This window comes from Megalobrama amblycephala, linkage group LG7 (genome assembly GCF_018812025.1).
Source record: "Megalobrama amblycephala isolate DHTTF-2021 linkage group LG7, ASM1881202v1, whole genome shotgun sequence".
NCBI lineage: Eukaryota > Metazoa > Chordata > Actinopteri > Cypriniformes > Xenocyprididae > Megalobrama > Megalobrama amblycephala.
The window spans coordinates 21,872,071-21,890,201 of NC_063050.1; the positions used below are offsets into that span (position 1 = coordinate 21,872,071).

Below are 18,131 nucleotides of genomic sequence, written 5' to 3' on the forward strand. Positions count from 1 at the left end.
TTGGGCATAATTAACCCAACATTCAACATCTCCCCAAAACACCAAAAAATACAAGTGACTAAATGATTAACATTGTGACATTTTATAAATAGAATTACAAATGGCAAAGTTATTGGTCGTAATTAAAATTCCACATTTTTCAGTTATTCTTCAGTCAACACATAATACAAATCAAATTAGACATATCTGCCTGCAAAAATGAAAATATTAATAACAAAACGGATAAAAGTGCATTTGCAATATTCAAAAATGTCCTTGAAATGTAGGCAGAGTTAACAGATAATCAAGTTATAAAAGTTTCAATATCCATTCCAGGTAATCTTAAGACTGGATCTTACGTTTTCTGCAGAGGTATTAAAACACCTTCAAAACCAAATTGACATTTTTAGTATTTTGTTGTGCCATTCAATTCATGATTTCTTTTTATTATTTTTTTAGATAAGCTTCTAAACAGGATTTGAATGAACTAATGCAACATGACTTATTTTTGTTAAAATTATTTCTAAGTTATGATAAAAATGTAGTAAGGATTTTAAATGTATTTTTAACTTGGATGTTATACCCCTCTTATTAGTTCAAAATGTTCTAGAAAAACATTTAGCAATAAACTGGCACATAGCAAATGTCCAACAACATCAAGATCATATGGTCTTACATGTAACCCACAATTAATTGGCAATAAACAAAACACCACAAAGATTGTAATGTTTTCTCAAACTGATGACGAAATTTGATTTTCAAGGTAAATACATCTTAGAGATGGAATTTACTGGGATTATGGCACAACCAACTTCACACCTGAATGACCCCTTCCATTTCCATTGTAACTGCTACACAAATTTCTATAGACTCTTCCCTTAATTCAACCTCTATGTTACCAGTCTCACTACTCATTTTACACATCCCCTAAATTTATTTCACAAAATATTTGATTTTGGATGAGGAGATTCTTTCAAACAATGACACAAGAGGTCGGCACTAAGAGGTCTTATTTTAGGCACAGAACTAGTTGAGAGGTAATTAACTTTTCCTCTTGGTCCATTTTTCTTGTTTTCCAGCAGAGGTGGTATTTGTTGTGGAAGGGAAGGGATTCAGGGAACAGGAATCTCTATGAGGTTTGGCACTGCACTCCTCCAGAAGGGTAAAAGTCTTCCTCCTCTATATAGTGGTAATGATGGCGTTCATGGGTTGGATCACAGTCTTCAAGGTCAGCATAGATATAGAGGTCATCATCCATGCCATCAGGCTCAATATTTGCCTGTTTTTCAGGTAGGTACCTTTCTAACTCCTTCAGTTTGTTTAATGGGAGGAAGTTCTCTTCAGGGAAGACAACCTTAAGAAGAAAGGTAGTTCAAATGAGTAATTAGTGCAAAAACAACAACAAAAGCTGTGGACTACACCTGGAAAATTTAGTAAACACATACAAATTAAATTCATGTATTTGCTCTGAAACATATTAAAAGTTTTTTTTTTTTTTTTTTTTTTCAAACATCATTTTAACCAAACAGGCATTATTATCAATTAAGTTCAAAATGTTTAAAAAAAAGGAAAAAAATACAGTAAATAGTTAAAAATTGTTAAAATAAAGTTTTTCACTTTTGTTTATAAATGATACACTATTTAATGTGTTGCTTAGTAATAAACAGCACAGCAATATTTATCTCATTTTTTTACTTCTTTAGTCAACTTAAAATTAAATTACATTAAAATCATTGCAATATTCAATCAGCAGCATTAACATTCTGAATGTGTATATTATATATATATATATATATATATATATATATATATATATAATTTATTACACACACACACACACAATATAAATGCTCAGCGCAGTGTTATTTTAGTATATACTATTATAGTTAATTTCGAATTATAATTTTGTTTTAGATGAAGTTTTAGTCATTTTTTTTTTTTTTTAAGTGTTTTTTGGTAACTTTTAGTTTTAGTTATTTTAGTAACTAAATGAGAAGTGTAATATTTCAGTTAAAGTGTACTTTATTTAAAGTAATGAAAATGTTTTCAATGGTTTTAGTTTTAGTTACAATAATAACCCTAATAACTACAGGCCCTTTTTAATGAGTTATCAAAATATCAAAAAGCATTTGATGATTTGGGGAATGAAAACTACTTAAAGAAGAGGGGAAAAATGAACATGTTCAATAATTAGTACTCACATTGAAAAGTATGATGAGTTTCCCTTTCTCAAATGGCCGACGGTGCAGAGGCATCCCCTCATTAAGAACGCATTTCTTATCTCCAGGCCTAATCAGCTCCCCTATTAATGCAACAAAGAATGGCAATATATTTGCTTTACACATCTATAGTTTATATAACAGTTATATCTGCTCTGTTATTAAGATTAGTATAACTAGCCAAGCTTCCAATTGGTAGTTTTTAATCTCCAAATGGCTCAGGGGTGAACTGATATCAGAACCAGTTAATCCAAAACAAGGTAGACAAACTTGAGCACAAGCTGGATGTAAGGTAATATACAAGGTCAACAAGACACTAAGGATGCCTATTAGGAACCCTGGAGAAAGCAATAGCAAAAATGACCATATGGTACACCATCTGCCAAGGTGACGTACTATCACCCCTGCCATTCTCCCCTAGCCAGAGCATCACTAAAAGTGGATATGATTACAGGTTTGAGACAGAAACTTCCATCAGCCACCACCTGTACATCACGCTACAGTATGCCATCATTCACTGATCCACCAGCACTGACTCACAATAGTGCTGATGTTATGGTAACCTGCATGTAATGCTGGAATATGTATGCAGGATGGTTTACCTGGATGGGATGTGATGAGTAGAGTTCTGTTGTCCAGTGTCTTAATAGGTTTTTGAAAACCGCATAATGACTCTACCAACTGTACCTCCATGTTAATGATGAGGTCTTCTCCTTGTCTGAGAAGAGAAATGTTTTTTTGTTTTTTTTGTTTCATACATAATATCTACATATTCTATCCCTCATTTACCTTCTCTAAATGACAATGTACTGTAAAAGGCTGCCCCACATAGAGAACACTGGAAGCAGGACACAAATATTGAAATAAATAAACGAGACTGTACTGCCCTCTACAGGACACTACAATCAATGACATACCTCTGAAAATAACATCTAACATAAAACTTTAGTATAACCAGCATTATTTATAAATTATTCATAAAATAAAAAACAAAACCGATTACATAAGACAAAAAAAAAAAGAAAAAAGCATCATCTAGTCATTTTAATTTATCCCTACTTCTTGCTGACTTTTACAGATTGGTTTTACCTGGTGAAAACAGAGTGTGCTCTCTGATCTAAGACAATGATGATGTCTCCAGGTTCAAGGCCAGGCTCCTGGTCCCCCTCTCCATGGAACACTATTTTCTGTCCATCTTTCATACCTGCAGTAACGCATAATCAAGCATTAACAAAAGTAATAGGCTGTAGAAAAAAAAAAAATGTTTTGGACTGAACTGTGATTTTCTTAATGCTTCCTATTACTAGTGCTGAGCTGACAAACGCTAAAAAAAACCCCTAAATTATTATATATTAAAATCACACATTTTTCTGTAATTAATCATTAGCCTAACATTACAGTTTTTAAGATATTTTTATATTGTAAAACTTTCACAATGAATCTCCAAAATAATGTAGAAACAACATAAATACGGTAAGTTTTTACTTTTTTTTTTTTTCTCTCAATTTTGCCCATTAATTACAGCCATTCAACATTACAATATAATTGAAAGCTATCAACTGTAACATTTAATAGGTTTATAATAATTTTTCATAATATTTTTGTTAATTTTTAATTTAATGAACTTAAAACAATCTTTAAATAAACCCACTGTAATAAATGTCACATTAAGCTGTGCCTTTAATATATCAGGGCTCAACACAAAGGTTTTTTTAATTAATGGTCCATGTGGGCTGATTCAGATATTTACCTGCCCTGCTAAAATGCACAAAAAAGTTATTGTTTTCATTGTTTTTAACTCATGTAACCTTGTAAACAGTGCTTATAAAATCTACAGAATAAATATACAGAAATTGAATAATCAAACACTGCACAGTCTGCACTGCACAAATTGTAAATTGAATATTCAGTAGATTAATTCTTATTAAAACTACAAGGGTGATTCAGTCAAGAGCAATGAGTGATTTTCCCTTTGTCTTTAGTTCTTTGATTAACATTTATGATGGACAACAGCAGGTTTATTAGGCTGCTGTCAGCAGAGCGGAGGCAGTGCAGAAGAAGTGTTTATGCAGTGCAGGAAGCAGCGCAGCAAAAATAGACAGCACCGAAACAAAATCTTGGCACTGCCGCTTCTGCTCTGCTCCTGCTATGCACAGTCATGCCTCTTCGGCGTGCAGTGTGAATGCTCTAATCTGTTAACATGGGATTATGCATGCGGTGTGAAACAGGCCTAAGACCTGACATGGATCTGACACACATCCTATTTTCTAACAACTATTTACGTTCATTTAACACTTTTTAACTCCTTTAAGACTGTGCTTATGAGGATACTTGACAAGACAGGAATTTTGACATAATTTTGTGTGTTTTTGTCCAATCAAGCATGAAAGAGAACTCAATGTGGCACTGTCTGAAGTGGCATTCTGTATATTTCGGGTGTTTGTCTTACAGAGAGCCGCTTCACAGACAGATTTGAGTACTTTTTTTTTTGCACCTTATCACATTTGAATGAATGGTAGTGTGATCATATACTGTAGCACAGCCAAAGAACGGCAGAAAAAAAAAAAGGATGCTGCGTTAATTGTGTAACACGTTAATTCTGACAGCCTTCATTATTACCTTTATCAATGTGCACCTCCAGAATCTTCTTCTGTCGTAGTATCTTGCGACCAGCACATGTTTTGCAGCGGTCGCGGTGACCAAGTCGCTGACCTTGCCCCTGGCAGCCAGTGCAGACTGTTGATATCTGCTGTACCATGCCAGGTGCCAAGTGATGTAGTCTGACCTGGACACCGACCCCACGGCACAATGGACACACTTCTATCACCCCTTTACGGCCTCCACGACCTGTAGTAAAATATCCAGTAAAAAAACTATGCAAAAAAAAATAAATTTAACTATTAAAAATACTACCAGAACAAACAAGGCAGTATAATTGTAATACAATGCTTATAAACACACTACCATTCAAAACTTTTGAGTCAGATAATTTTAAAAAAAAAGAAGGAATTAATACTTTTATTTAGCAAGGATGCATTAAATTGATCAAGTGACAATAAACACTTTTACATTGTAAAAATTCTTTATCAAATAAATGCTGTTCTCTTGAACTTTCTAGTCATCAAAGAATCCTAAAAAAAAAAAAAAAAAAAAAAAAAAAAAAAAAAAAAAAAAATATCACAGTTTCCACAAAAAAATTAAGCAGCATAACCATCTTCAGCTGTGATGATGATAACACCATAAAACACTGAAGACTGGAATAATAAAGTATAATAAAGTTTTTTTTTTTTTTTTTTAAATCCCTTATTCAAATAAATTTCAGTCATTTATTACCTTCACACTTGTCACAGATTATGTTTTTCTGGACAGCAAGTTTCCTGGTGGCTCCATTATAAAGGTCCTCCAAAGATACCGTCAGCTGGTGCACCACATTCTTTCCTGTGACAGAAACAACAAAATATCTCTAAGAGACTTTGGCTGGTTAATTTGTGGGTTACACCAAATGCTAAGAATTTATGTGAGCATATTAGAACATTTTGATCTCTCTTTCTCTCTCTCTCTCTATTATATATATATATATATATATATATATATATATATAAAATAGAGAGAGAGAGAGAGAGAGAGAGAGAGAGAGAGAGAGATTCTTGTGTGTGCATTTTAATGTGATTTTAAACCATTCAAACCAAAGAAGATGGGAAAGAGAACTCAGTTCGGGTAGTGAATACTGAATTGAGTTCTCTTTCACATCTTCTTGCACTTGAAAGGAGAAATACATAAAATTATGTAAAAATATCCTGTAAACAGTCTGTTATGTCTTAAGTGAACATAAACAGTTGAGAAATAAAATGCATATGTAACAGTATATTGGATCCATGCATTAGGTCTTAAAGTGACAGCAGCCTAATAAACCTGTTGCCATCTGCGTCATTACTGTTAATCAAAGAAAAGAAAAAAACAAAAACAAATCACTCACTGATCTTGATTGAATAACTTTTGTAACTTTAATATGGATTCATCTACATTTTATTTATAAAAAGAAAACTATTCAGTGTTATTTTACATTTGATTTCAATTTCTGAACTTTGATCAGTTTGATTTATTTGTACTATTGCTAATTTGCTTATTGTTCTTATTGTATTACTGAGTGTATACTTGTCTTTAATAATGTTTGAAATTTATATTAGTCTAGTTTATTATTTGATCTTCTGGCAGCTGATCATTGTTCATGATATTCAGTTCCAACAACAGAATGTTTTGCAAAAAGACAGAATAAATATGTTTTACCATATTGGAATCGAAATTGGAAATCTTTAAAGGTGATGATACACAGAGAAAATTTTTGAGCAATGTTGCTAAGCGATGCTACTTGGGCACTTTCCCATTGAGAATAGGCAACGAATTTCGATCTGGATACTTTAGATCAAAACTTGTTGCCCATTCTCAATGGGAAAATCCCCAAGCCTCATCGCTCAAAAAATTGCCCCGTGTATCATCACCTTAAGAATCGGAATCAATAAATTCAAACGATACCCAACCCTGCTAACAACTAAGCAAATTTGTGACATTAACCATGTGACTGAAAAAGATTTCCTTGTTTTCTTAAAAACAAAATGTTCTTTGGAACATTTAGAAATCTTGAAAGAATAACATGGATGATCAGGTTTTGGACAAATTGTGGAGTCTGTAGCTTAGAGAGAAACATGACTTACCTCTCCTCTCCCTGTGCATGTGTCCCCCTCCTCCAAAGAACATGTCAAAAATGTCCATGGGGGAGCCAAAACTTGGCCCTCCACTTCCTCCCTCCTTAATCGCCTTCTCACCCCCTCTGTCATACACTTCTCTCTTCTTGGCATCTGACAAAACCTCATATGCCTGGGAGATCTGTTTGAACTGAAAGCAGAGAATAGTGAAAATCCCAAACTCATAGTTCAAACATTGAGACCATCCAAAGATCTCTCATCTGCTATAATTCCAAATTATAAAATCACTCACATGTAATATTATTTCACACCCAAATATTTTCCAAGCACATATATATTATAGATCATAATTACATTTTTAACTGTATATCATATTTTAAAGGGCACCTATTATGCAAATTTCACTTTTACATGGTATTTGAACATAAATGTGTGTCAGACTCAGCAGTGTTTGTACACAACCACCCTATAATGGTAAAAATCCACCCCATAAATCACAAGCAGCGCCTCAGAATTTGCAGTTTGTAGCTTTTGTGACTTACACGTATCGTAACTTACATGAAGTATAACGTAGGACGTAGCGTAGTACGTCATGGTGTAGCGTAATATCAGTAAGCACGTCACATAACTTACGCTTTAGACGCAAGTAGAATCTGTTTGGCCGGAAGCTAGTTATTTTACTTTATAACATGTTAAATATGGATATTTTTCTTACACAAATGCATCACTTCGCTTCAGAAGGCCTTTCTTAACCACTCAGAGCCATGTGGAGTGCGTTAATGATGGATGGATGCACTTTCTTGAGCTTCAAACAGGTGGTTTCTGTGCACTGCCATTATAAAGCTTGGGAGCATCAGGGTGATCATTAATGTAACTCAGATTGTATTCGTTTGAAAAAAGAATGTCATATACACCTAGGATGGCTTGAGGCTGAGTAAATCATGGGGTAATTTTAAAGTGAACTAATCCTGTAAGCGCAATAACACATGAAAAAGAACTCAGTTTAAAGGTGCGGTATGTAAGCATGATAACTAGTGGTTGAAATGTGTACTCCAGTCCAAATTCAAAATATTGTTTGCCCCACCCCCTCCTCCTCAGACTCGATCAGGGTTGCTAGGTTTCCACAACAAAACCCGCCCAATTGCTCCTCAAATCTAGCCCAAAACTAGCCCAATCGCATTGCATCCCATGGTAAAAAAACGCTTTCCGGGGGCAAAATTAACATTTTTGGTGGGGCTCCCCTGGTAAAATTCGCAGTCCAGGAGCTAAATATTACGTTATTTTGGGTCAATTCAACCCGCGGACATGAAAAACAACTCACGGCAACAGTGTAAAAGTAGCCCAATTCCGAGGGAAAACCGCAGACTTGGTAACACCGGACTTGACGCTCATGCGGGTTGCCAGTTTGAGGACACGCAATTGACATTGGAAGGCGAGGAGACTTACACACTGTAAGTTGATTAGTTGATTTATTGAATTATGATGAGTTGATAACGTGTTTTAATATGCTCCTGTTCATGGAGATTTTTAGATGGATGCTGAGGCTTTTTAGGTCGGGTAGAATCTGCGATCTCTGACCCAGTTTGTTTGTCAGAGCATCCAAAGCATACTGGTGGTTTGCAATTAAAGATACATGTACAAAAACAGCATGATTTTGCTTCCATTTAAAAATGGGCATTTAAAACATGGTATAGTAAATGATCTGTGGGGTATTTTGAGCTGAAACTTCACAGACACATTCTGGGGACTTATATTATCTTGTAAAAAGGGGCAAAATAGGTCCCCTTTAAATATTTTAAAATATGATCTATAAAATATTTTCATTTCATTTCAAAATAAAATGTGGCCTTATAAGGTACACAGTTTATTTGGGTCACTTTCTGTATGACAACAGCGAAGAATCTGCAATGCTGTCTTCTCAAGAAACTGTATTCTGGAATAATGTAGACAGTGATGATAAGTAAAAAGAGTGTCAGTCTTACCCTTTCCCCTTCTGTTGGATTTTTATCTGGGTGATATTTCAATGCCAGTTTACGATAGGCCTTCTTCAGCTCTTCAGGGCTGGCATTAGGCTTTACACCCAGCATATCATAAAAACCAGTCTCTTTCACCATAGTTGCCTTCAAACAGGTTGATCTAGTCAGAAGAAACATTTCAAAAACACACTGAAGAAAATGACACTTGTGACCGCTCAAAAATTCTTATTAGTGTTAGAATTAATCTAAATCTTGCCCATATTTTGTCTCGTGATAGCAACAGCACTGGTTATTAGAAAGCAATTAAACTCAATTAAAATCACCATAACATTCACGACAGTTTAAACTGACGAAGCGCTTTAAAACAATTGATTTTAGACCTTTGTTGTGTTCGTAGAATTTTAACTCCTGATTTCAAAATCATGCGAAATGAAATGTCAATCCATGACCTGAATGTTACTAAAAGCCAGGACTTAATAAAAAAAAACAAGCAACGACAAAAATCACGCGAGTCATGCCCTAACATTGTTTTAATAAATCGTCTTATACCGTGAAATATGTTGAAATCTCTTCTCGTCTTATGACTCCGTGTACCAAACAAGAGACTTCCAGAATCTTCCAGCAGCGCTCTACATCTTCTTCTTGTGGAGCGTTATTGAACTTTGATTGCAGTGCGACCTATTTCTGCCACCTACTGTACATGGTGGCGTATGACAGGCAATGACGAGCAGCTGTTTCATGATCAACATGTAGTCATTCAACATCATCTAATGTCTGGAGACAATCGTGACACAGCACAGCACCAGTATTTTAATTAGCCCTCCCTAGACGACTATACTGTTTACATTGGATTCCCTTTCATCTGCTTATTTATATAATTAAATAGCGTTTAAATCGCAATTTAATTTTTGTAATCCTGATCTACGGTAAAAATGCTTCACCAGTGTTCCTATGTTATAATAAATAAAACGTATTTGTTTATTCATTTGCTCAGCTGTATGTGGTTTAAACTGAAAAATTATGCTGTGAAGTCCAACCATTGTTTTAGTTATCTCTCTTGCACTTTACCATCGCCTTTTATCCTGGCATCAAATAACTGAGTTGTGTGTCTCTTGAATGCATGAGTTATTTCTTCACATTAAGCAATCAAACTCAGCAGCAAGACTCAAAATTTCGTTAAAAAGAACTTCGCCCGAACAGGGACTTGAACCCTGGACCCTCAGATTAAAAGTCTGATGCTCTACCGACTGAGCTATCCGGGCTTCGAAAAGAATTTTGCCATAGCGAAATCTATTTCATCCAATACCTGAATATTCGGTTGGTCTGAAGGCGTTAGGAATTTGAATAAATTACTAAGTAATTTCGATTACGAGCGCTTACAAATTTCAAACTCATTTCCGCGTTCTTTTAGATTTTTAAACATGGAGGATTCTTAACGGTCGTGAAAACATTATGGAATGTTTAAACAACTGTTTTTCAAAGTATTGATTTGCGATGTGAAAATATATTTCTGATCTTATTTAAATACAATAAGTACTATTTGTAAATTCGAATTTATTTATAATCAATATATCAGGCAGGCTCCATAGCTCAGGGGTTAGAGCACTGGTCTTGTAAACCAGGGGTCGCGAGTTCAAATCTCGCTGGGGCCTCATTTCCGTTTTGTACCGATTCTATGTAGAGAATATAAAATAACGCAATTATAAAATTACACACCGAATTCGTATTAATCCATTTGCTGTTATTTGCATTAAGGATACCGCCAATGCTTATGGAATTATATTTACTTCAGACAAGGTCTGTAGCCTTCATCACTGCATTGTGTTATTTATTTATATTTTATAATATTACGAGATCAACAGGACTCAACTTGATAACTAGCTGTGCGGCTGTCTCGAGCGAGCTACTCCATCTTTACTGAGCTCGGGCTTCAACTTTGTCAGAGTTCCTCGGCCAATCACGCGCCGGATCTTCATTTTGCAGTCGCCGTGGAGGCGGGCTCTTTTCCCCGCCAATGTACTATACATATTTATTTTTTTCCTCATATTTTATGATCCATTTATGATCTCAAGAAATATGTATTATTATTATCTATGTTGAAAACAGTTGTGTACAAGAAAGTTCAAAACAACAGCATTTAAACGAAATAGGAATCCTTTGTAACATTATAAATGTCTTTTCTGTCACTTTTGATCCATGTATTGCATCTTTGCTTAATAAAAGTATTAATTTCTTTCCAAAAAAAAACAACAACAACAAAAAAAAATCTTACTGGCCCCAAACCATTGAACAGTAACGTAAAATGTTATAATGTTACAAAAGCTTTCTATTTAAGATATATGCTGTTCTTTTGAACTTTCTATTCATCAAATAAACCAGAAATTTTTTTTTACAAAACTGTTTTCAACATTCAACAATAATATTTCTTGAGCAGCAAATCAGCATTTTAGAATTATTTCTGAAGGATCATGTGACACTGAAGCAGGCCTGGTTCTAGGATTGCGTGACTGGGGGGGCATTTCGAAAACTTGGTGGGGCAGCATAATATGATTTATGATTCATAGGTTTATGATCCCCCCCCCCCACCCCTTTTAACTACTAAACAGTTTCCTCCATTTTTCAGATTTTTTCAGATTAATAACAGCTTCAAATTTAATATTAATCACTGTGATTCTGAAATTGAAACAATAGTACATTTGTTTTTTGACTGTTTAGTTACAATTGTTTAAATAGACTGTTTAGAGACTTTTGGTCTAACATACGAATGGCTTAAAATTACAATTAATTTGATTACTAAATATTACAAAACTTTTGGTATAATAATGGAAGATACACACATTCAATTTCTACTGAACAATATTTTCATTTTGGGAAAATGTTATATTCATGTTATATTAATTTACTGTAAGTTCCTTAAAACAAAGCCATTGTTTTCTGTTTTTCAGAAAGAATTTTGGATTTACTCTAAATCTTTAAGAATGGTAAAATTTAAAAGTGGAAGAAGACAACTTGGTTCATTGAAGAAATTTAAACCATTAGAAGACCTGGTTGCATGATTCTTTCCTTTTTCTTATTTTATTTAAAGATCTACTTTTATTTAGTTCTGTCCTACAAAAGCTTCATAAAACACTTTCCAGAAGACAAAATAAAAACAATTTACCCCCCAACCATCCTGTGCAAATGTTTATACCCCCTGAATTTTAATGCATTGTTTCCTTCTGGAGTATCAGTAAATGTTTTCACCATTTGTAACAGTTGGGTATGAGAAGAGTCCCAAACATGGGCCTAATCATAAAGAAAATCATAAAAACAGTTGTAAATTAATGACACACAGTACTGAGAATAAATTAAGTGTATGTAAACTTTTGAACTGCTTAATTTGTGTAAAGGCAGATATTATATATTGTGGGCTATATGTAAACATCTCATAATAATACATTTTTGTTGCAGTGCCAAACTTAAAAAAAAACTATTTTTGATCTCACTTATTTATTTTTTAAATTATTGATATTTTGCAGAATCTGAAAGGTGTTATCACATCAAATAATAGGCTATATTCAACAAATAGCGCATATGCTGATAGAATATTTTAGAGCTGAACATAACTGAGCAAAACTATTTTATATTTTACTAGAATAGTTACATCTATATTTTATTTAGTTTTTAATTTATTCATTTTCGAGATTTTTCATGACTTGGAAATCACAATTTTAAAATTCCAAGCTACAGGGAGTGCAGAATTATTAGGCAAGTTGATTTTCTGATCATATTTTTTTTCCAAGCACATTTTACCAATTCCAATCCACATCAATCTTAATAACTACTATTAATATTGTTTTTAATCATTTATAAGTGATATATAATTGTTCATGAAGGATGGAAATGAAAAATGCCTCATATTCAGGTGTGCAGAATTATTAGGCAGGTTTTCTTTTACAGGCAAAATGAGCCAAAAATAAAGATTTAACTCAAGACTGAAAAGTCAAAAATTATTAAATGCTTATGAGAAGGACGCAATACTAATGCAATACTAGAAATTGCAAAGTTAAAGCATGACCAAGGGACAGCAAAATGCTCATTGGGTCAGCGGGGTCATACAAAAACAAGTGGAAAAGAAAAGACGTGTTAACTGCAAAATAATTAAGAATTAAGGTGAAGAATTAAGTGTGAAACCATCAGGAACCCTTTAGTCTCCAGCGCCACCATTTTCCAGAACTGCAACCTACCTGGAGTCTCCAGAAGTGTGAGGTGTCAGGATCTCAGAGACTTGTGTTAGGTAAAGAAACCTAAAAAATGACCCGCTCTTAATAAGAATCACAAGCTGGTGTTATAAAATACATGAAGACTAAGTTTTTATAGGCCTTATAGACAGACTGCTTGAGAATGACTCCTGAAGGACCAGCACCACATCCTCTTGTACCACTGTTTGAAGAATTTATCTTCCAAAATCTGGCAGTAAGATGTGGGAGTTCACTTTTAGTCTATCTATTATCCTGAAATTTCTGTCTTGCAGAGATGGACTAAAAATGATCTTCCAAAACTTACTGCCAGATTCTGGAAGATAAATTCTTCAAACAGTGGTACAAGAGGATGTGGTGCTGGTCCTTCAGGAGTCATTCTCAAGCCGTCTGTCTATAAGGCCTATAAAAACTCAGTCTTCATGTATTTTATAACACTTCAGCTTGTGATTCTTATTAAGAGCGGGTCATTTATTAGGTTTCTTTACCTAACCCAAGTCTCTGAGATCCTGACACCTTGCACTTCTGGAGACTCCAGGTAGGCTGCAGTTGGTGAAAATGGTGGCGCTGGAGACTAAAGGGTTCCTGATGGTTTCACACTTAATTCTTAATTATTTTGCAGTTAACATGTGTCTTTTCTTCTCCACTTGTTTTTGTATGACCCCGCTGACCCAATGAGCATTTTGCTTTCCCTTGGTCATGCTTTAACTTTGCAATTTCTAGTATTGCATTAGTATTGCGTCCTTCTCATGAATATTTAATAATTTTTGACTTTTCAGTCAGAGTTAAATCTCTTTTTTGGCTCATTTTGCCTGTAAAAGAAAACCTGCCTAATAATTCTGCACACCTGAATATAAGGCATTTTTCATTTCCAGCCTTCATGAACAATTATATATCACTTATAAATGATTAAAAACAATATTAATAGTAGTTATTAAGATTGATGTGGATTGGAATTGGTAAAATGTGCTTGGAAAAAAAATATGATCAGAAAATCAACTTGCCTAATAATTCTGCACTCCCTGTAAATTTCCAAGTGTTCCATGATCGTGTAGCAATGTAGTAACGGTGTGTGCACGTTTAAATAGAGACTAGAGCGCATTTGAAGGAGCTGCATATCATCTGCTCATGTGATCGTCAATGGCCATCTTGAGAAGTGATCAAATAAGTGCAAAAGTCTTGGAAAACTGCTTAGAAAAAGGATGTGGATGAAGACATGAATGCTTTTTACAAGTTGAAATCTTGCAATTATGGCAATTCTAGCATGGTGTGAGCACCTGAAGTGCTGAGCATGTCTGTGAGGGAGAACTGTAAAAGGATGCCAGAAAAATACAACCGCACAATGTTTCTGGTAATTCGCGTATGTAACTAATTTAGTGTTTATATATTTTTTACATTTTGTGTGCTATCACAAAAAAAAAAAAAAACGAGTATCCTGGGGATGTTGGAGGGGCACAAGAGAAATCTGGGGGGGCATTGCCCCTCCTAGCCCCCCCCTAGACCCGGCCCTGCACTGAAGACTGGTGAGTAATGATGCTGAAAATTCAGATTTGCCAACACAGGAATAAATTACATTTTTAAATATATTCAAATATAAAACAATTATTTTAAATTGTTGTGATATTTCACAATACTACTGTTTTTATTGTATTTTTAATCAAATAATATGCAGCCTCGAGCATAAGAAACTTCGTTTACCGCTATATATATATACACATACATACATACACACTTTATTAATATGTGAATATTTTTATAATATTTCTATCTTTGTGTGTTTACTGCAGTTATAATTTATCATCAGACATTTTTTGTTAAAAATAAAACATTGTATTGTTTATAGTGGGGGGCGCGAGCACCTGTTAATTCTGAATTGAAACATTGAAATTCTCAGTGAAACAGCTGTAAATGTGAGATTTTACTAGCAAATCTTTAGTCATCCACTAGAGGGGGCAATTTTACTATTCTCCCAGCTAATCATTGGCTATGGTTATAGCAGGTTTGGCGCAGCCGCACAACTGGATTTGAGCAAAAACAACTAATGTTACAGGTAAAAAAAAAAATGGACCGGTGGCTTGTAAAAAAAAAAAAATCAAGAATACCAGAGATGATAAAAACTAAGGTTAAACTGAATTAAAAACAAGCCCAGCCATCAAAGCATATCAAATGAATTTACACATGTAGATGTTCATACATTACGAAAAGAATACATTTTATGCAGTTTAGAGAAATATCAGTATTTTGATTGATTTTCATTCACATTCAGCATTCTTTGTAGACTATGGGTGATTTCATCCTTGTCTGAGGTGGGACTCGATCCGACATCATTCACATCAGTCAGTGATTTGCCCAGCAAAAAGGCAATTTTCTATAAAATATGAGGCTGAGCCATTGAGAGCAAACTAATGTTATTAATGCAGTTATTAGAGAAAGAAAGAAAGAAAGAAAGAAAGAGATTAAAGGGATAGTTCACCCAAAAATTAAAATTCTGTCATCATTTACTCACCCTCAACTAAACGTATGTTGAATTTACATGACTTAATTTTGTACATAGGTCCCACATGAATCAGTTAAGTTAAACAAACATAATTTGTTTGTTACTTCAACATCATGGAATGAAGTCATTTTAAAGGAACACGCCACTACTTTTGAAAACAGGCTAATTTTCCAACTCCCCTAGAGTTAAACAGTTGAGTTTTACCGTTTTCAAATCCATTCAGCCGATCTTCGGGTCTGGAGCTACCACTTTTAGCTGCAGCTTAGCATCATTGTGACGTTTGACACCGAGGCTTCGAAGCTTGTATCAAAAAACGAAACATCTCACAGTGAAGCACTGTATCGGAGCTTGATTCGTTTTGCCATAACCACGTGATCAGTGACGTCCGAAGCTTCGTTTTCGCACACAACCACGTGACTGCTTCATATTCTGATTCACATAACGTGAACCCTTGCGCATATGTGAAGTGTCATTTGCTTTTTAGCAAAAGAATATGTCATAATACGAATAAATATTTACATGTGTTCAGTTTGTATTTATTCCCAGTTCATACTTCTATGACAACAATTTATTTTAAAATAATGCCAAAAGCTTGCCTATTTTTCCACAAAAAATTTATTCAGACTCATTTATTCAAATTGTTTAAGTAAAATGACACGTGAAAGACTTTATGTATAATAATAATTTGCATTGTTTTATATGCTTTTCATAGCACAAACTGATTTATTACATGAAACAGTCCAAAAATAGCTGCGTCGTCTGGGACGCAAAGGCAGTTTTTCCACCTTTTGACCACAAGATATCGTTAGTGTACACTGTGTTGAAAAGCTTCGAGTAATGAACCTTTTTACAATACACTTGAGGGGAAAGCCTCGGTGCTTCGCAAAGCTTCATTTCGCCATCACTACCATTAGCATCTCGCTCAAAAATGACCAAAGTTGATATTTTTACATCGTGTACTTAGTTACATCGTGTACTAAGACCGACGGAAATGAAAAGTTTCGATTTTCTAGGCCGATATGGCTAGGAACTATACTCTCATTCCGGCGTAATAATCAAGTAACTTGTAGCCGTACCATGGTTGTAGCAGGTGCAATGATATTACGCAGCGCCTGAAAATAGTCCCCAGCTAGGTAACTTCCAACATGACCGGCACTAAGGTTGTGTAGTTGCAGAGGGCAAATAGATACGGTTCAGGATCTGCACCAAAGTAAATATCTTCTGAATCGTCTCTCAAAAATGTCTCCATGGTTGCTAGGCACGGTTCCTGTGCAAGCAGGTGGTCACGTTGGTTATGTTGACGAAGTTAGCCTATTTTCAGGCGCTGCGTAATATCATTGCGCCTACTGCACCCATGGTACTGCAGCAAAGTTCCTTGATTATTACGCCGGAATGAGAGTATAGTTCCTAGCCATATCGGCTTAGAAGATCGCAACTTTTCATTTTTCGTCGGTCTTAGTACACGATGTAACTACAGAAGTGTCTAGGTTTAAATATGAAAAATATCAAAACTCTTTGATCATTTTTGAGCAAGATGCTAATGGTCTAATGCGTGTGTGTGCGTCTCTCAGCAGTGTTCGGCAGCAGCGTCTCTACTAATACGGAAACTGTAAGTTTATCTGCTCCAAGAACAGCGCCAAAAATCGGAAATAATCAGTCGTTTTTATCCTATTGTTTACTATACTTGTTTGGTCAGTGTCGGTTTTGGTTCTTTTGTTGTTCTTTTGGTTGTAATAAGGACCTTTGAACTACTGAAATCATTTTGCGAAGTGATATTGAACAGTAATGCGGTCAAGACCTGCCTGGAACTACTTTAGCCGTACATTAAAACTTTTGTCAACCAATCAGATTCAAACATTTAACAGCGTAAAATAACGTGATTTAGTTATGCACATATAAAAAAGTTTTTCATATTTTAATTATGTTTAGAGATCCAGCAGATTACAACTTGACTGTTTATTTTGGCAAACAGGCTAAAAGGTAATTTATCTTTTGTGCAGTTGGGTTATTGCTTGTTTTGTTCTGTTGCAACACAAAACCATCATATCTCTGCTTTACTTGCCAGCAAAGTACATGAAAAAACATGACCAACCAAACAGGTTTTGTCCTCTGTGGTGCATTAAAGTGTTAGTTCACCCAAAAATAAAAATAATGTCATTATTACTCACCCGCCTTATGCCGTTCCACACCCGTAAGACCTTCGTTCATCTTCGGAACACAAATTAAGATGTTTTTATTGAAATCCGATGGCGAGGCCTGCATAGCCAGCAATGACGTTTCCTCTCTTAAGATCCATAAAATATATTTAAATCAGTTCATGTGAGTACAGTGGTTCAATATTAATATTATAAAGTGACAATAATATTTTTGGTGTGCCAGAAAAACAAAATAACGACTTATATAGTGATGGCCGATTTCAAAACACTGCTTCATGAAGCTTTGGAGCATTGTGAATCAGTGTGTCGAATCATGATTCGAAACGCGTGTCGAGTCGCCAAACTGCTGAAACCACGTGACTT

The 18,131-nt window shown here is 34.7% G+C and overlaps 1 protein-coding gene and 2 non-coding genes across 4 annotated transcripts; 1 reads left to right on the forward strand and 2 right to left on the reverse strand.

Annotated features, from left to right (window-relative positions):
- Window positions 1-66: 66 nt before the first annotated feature.
- dnaja1 (DnaJ heat shock protein family (Hsp40) member A1) lies at window positions 67-9,583 on the reverse strand. 2 transcript variants are annotated; one of them, XM_048196580.1, is made up of 9 exons: window positions 9,427-9,583; window positions 8,884-9,037; window positions 6,911-7,091; window positions 5,532-5,636; window positions 4,818-5,045; window positions 3,288-3,402; window positions 2,801-2,916; window positions 2,181-2,281; window positions 67-1,333 (listed from the first exon to the last, which is right to left on the reverse strand). In XM_048196580.1, the coding sequence occupies exons 2-9, from the start codon at window positions 9,013-9,015 to the stop codon at window positions 1,109-1,111; spliced, it is 1,203 nt and encodes a 400-aa protein (XP_048052537.1). In that variant the 5' UTR covers window positions 9,016-9,037; window positions 9,427-9,583; the 3' UTR covers window positions 67-1,108. The 2 variants fall into 2 exon arrangements, with proteins under 2 accessions (XP_048052537.1, XP_048052536.1); XM_048196579.1 differs by lacking the exon at window positions 9,427-9,583 and adding an exon at window positions 9,258-9,420.
- A 483-nt stretch (window positions 9,584-10,066) lies between these two features.
- trnak-uuu lies at window positions 10,067-10,139 on the reverse strand. Its single transcript has one exon. It is a non-coding gene; the product is annotated as a tRNA-Lys (tRNA).
- Window positions 10,140-10,456: 317 nt separating this feature from the next.
- trnat-ugu lies at window positions 10,457-10,529 on the forward strand. Its single transcript has one exon. It is a non-coding gene; the product is annotated as a tRNA-Thr (tRNA).
- The last annotated feature ends 7,602 nt before the right edge of the window (window positions 10,530-18,131 follow it).

What these genes read in the sequence shown, in the direction of transcription:
- dnaja1 (XM_048196579.1), bottom strand. Translation starts at nt 9,403, where the DNA reads ATGTTAGGGCATGACTCGCGTGATTTTTGTCGTTGCTTGTTTTTTTTT. An exon ending in ATCCAACAGAAGGGGAAAGG is followed by an intron (nt 7,092 to 8,883) that starts GTAAGACTGACA and finishes CTCTGCTTTCAG; the next exon opens with TTCAAACAGATCTCCCAGGC. An exon ending in AACTCATCATACTTTTCAAT is followed by an intron (nt 1,334 to 2,180) that starts GTGAGTACTAAT and finishes TTTCTTCTTAAG; the next exon opens with GTTGTCTTCCCTGAAGAGAA.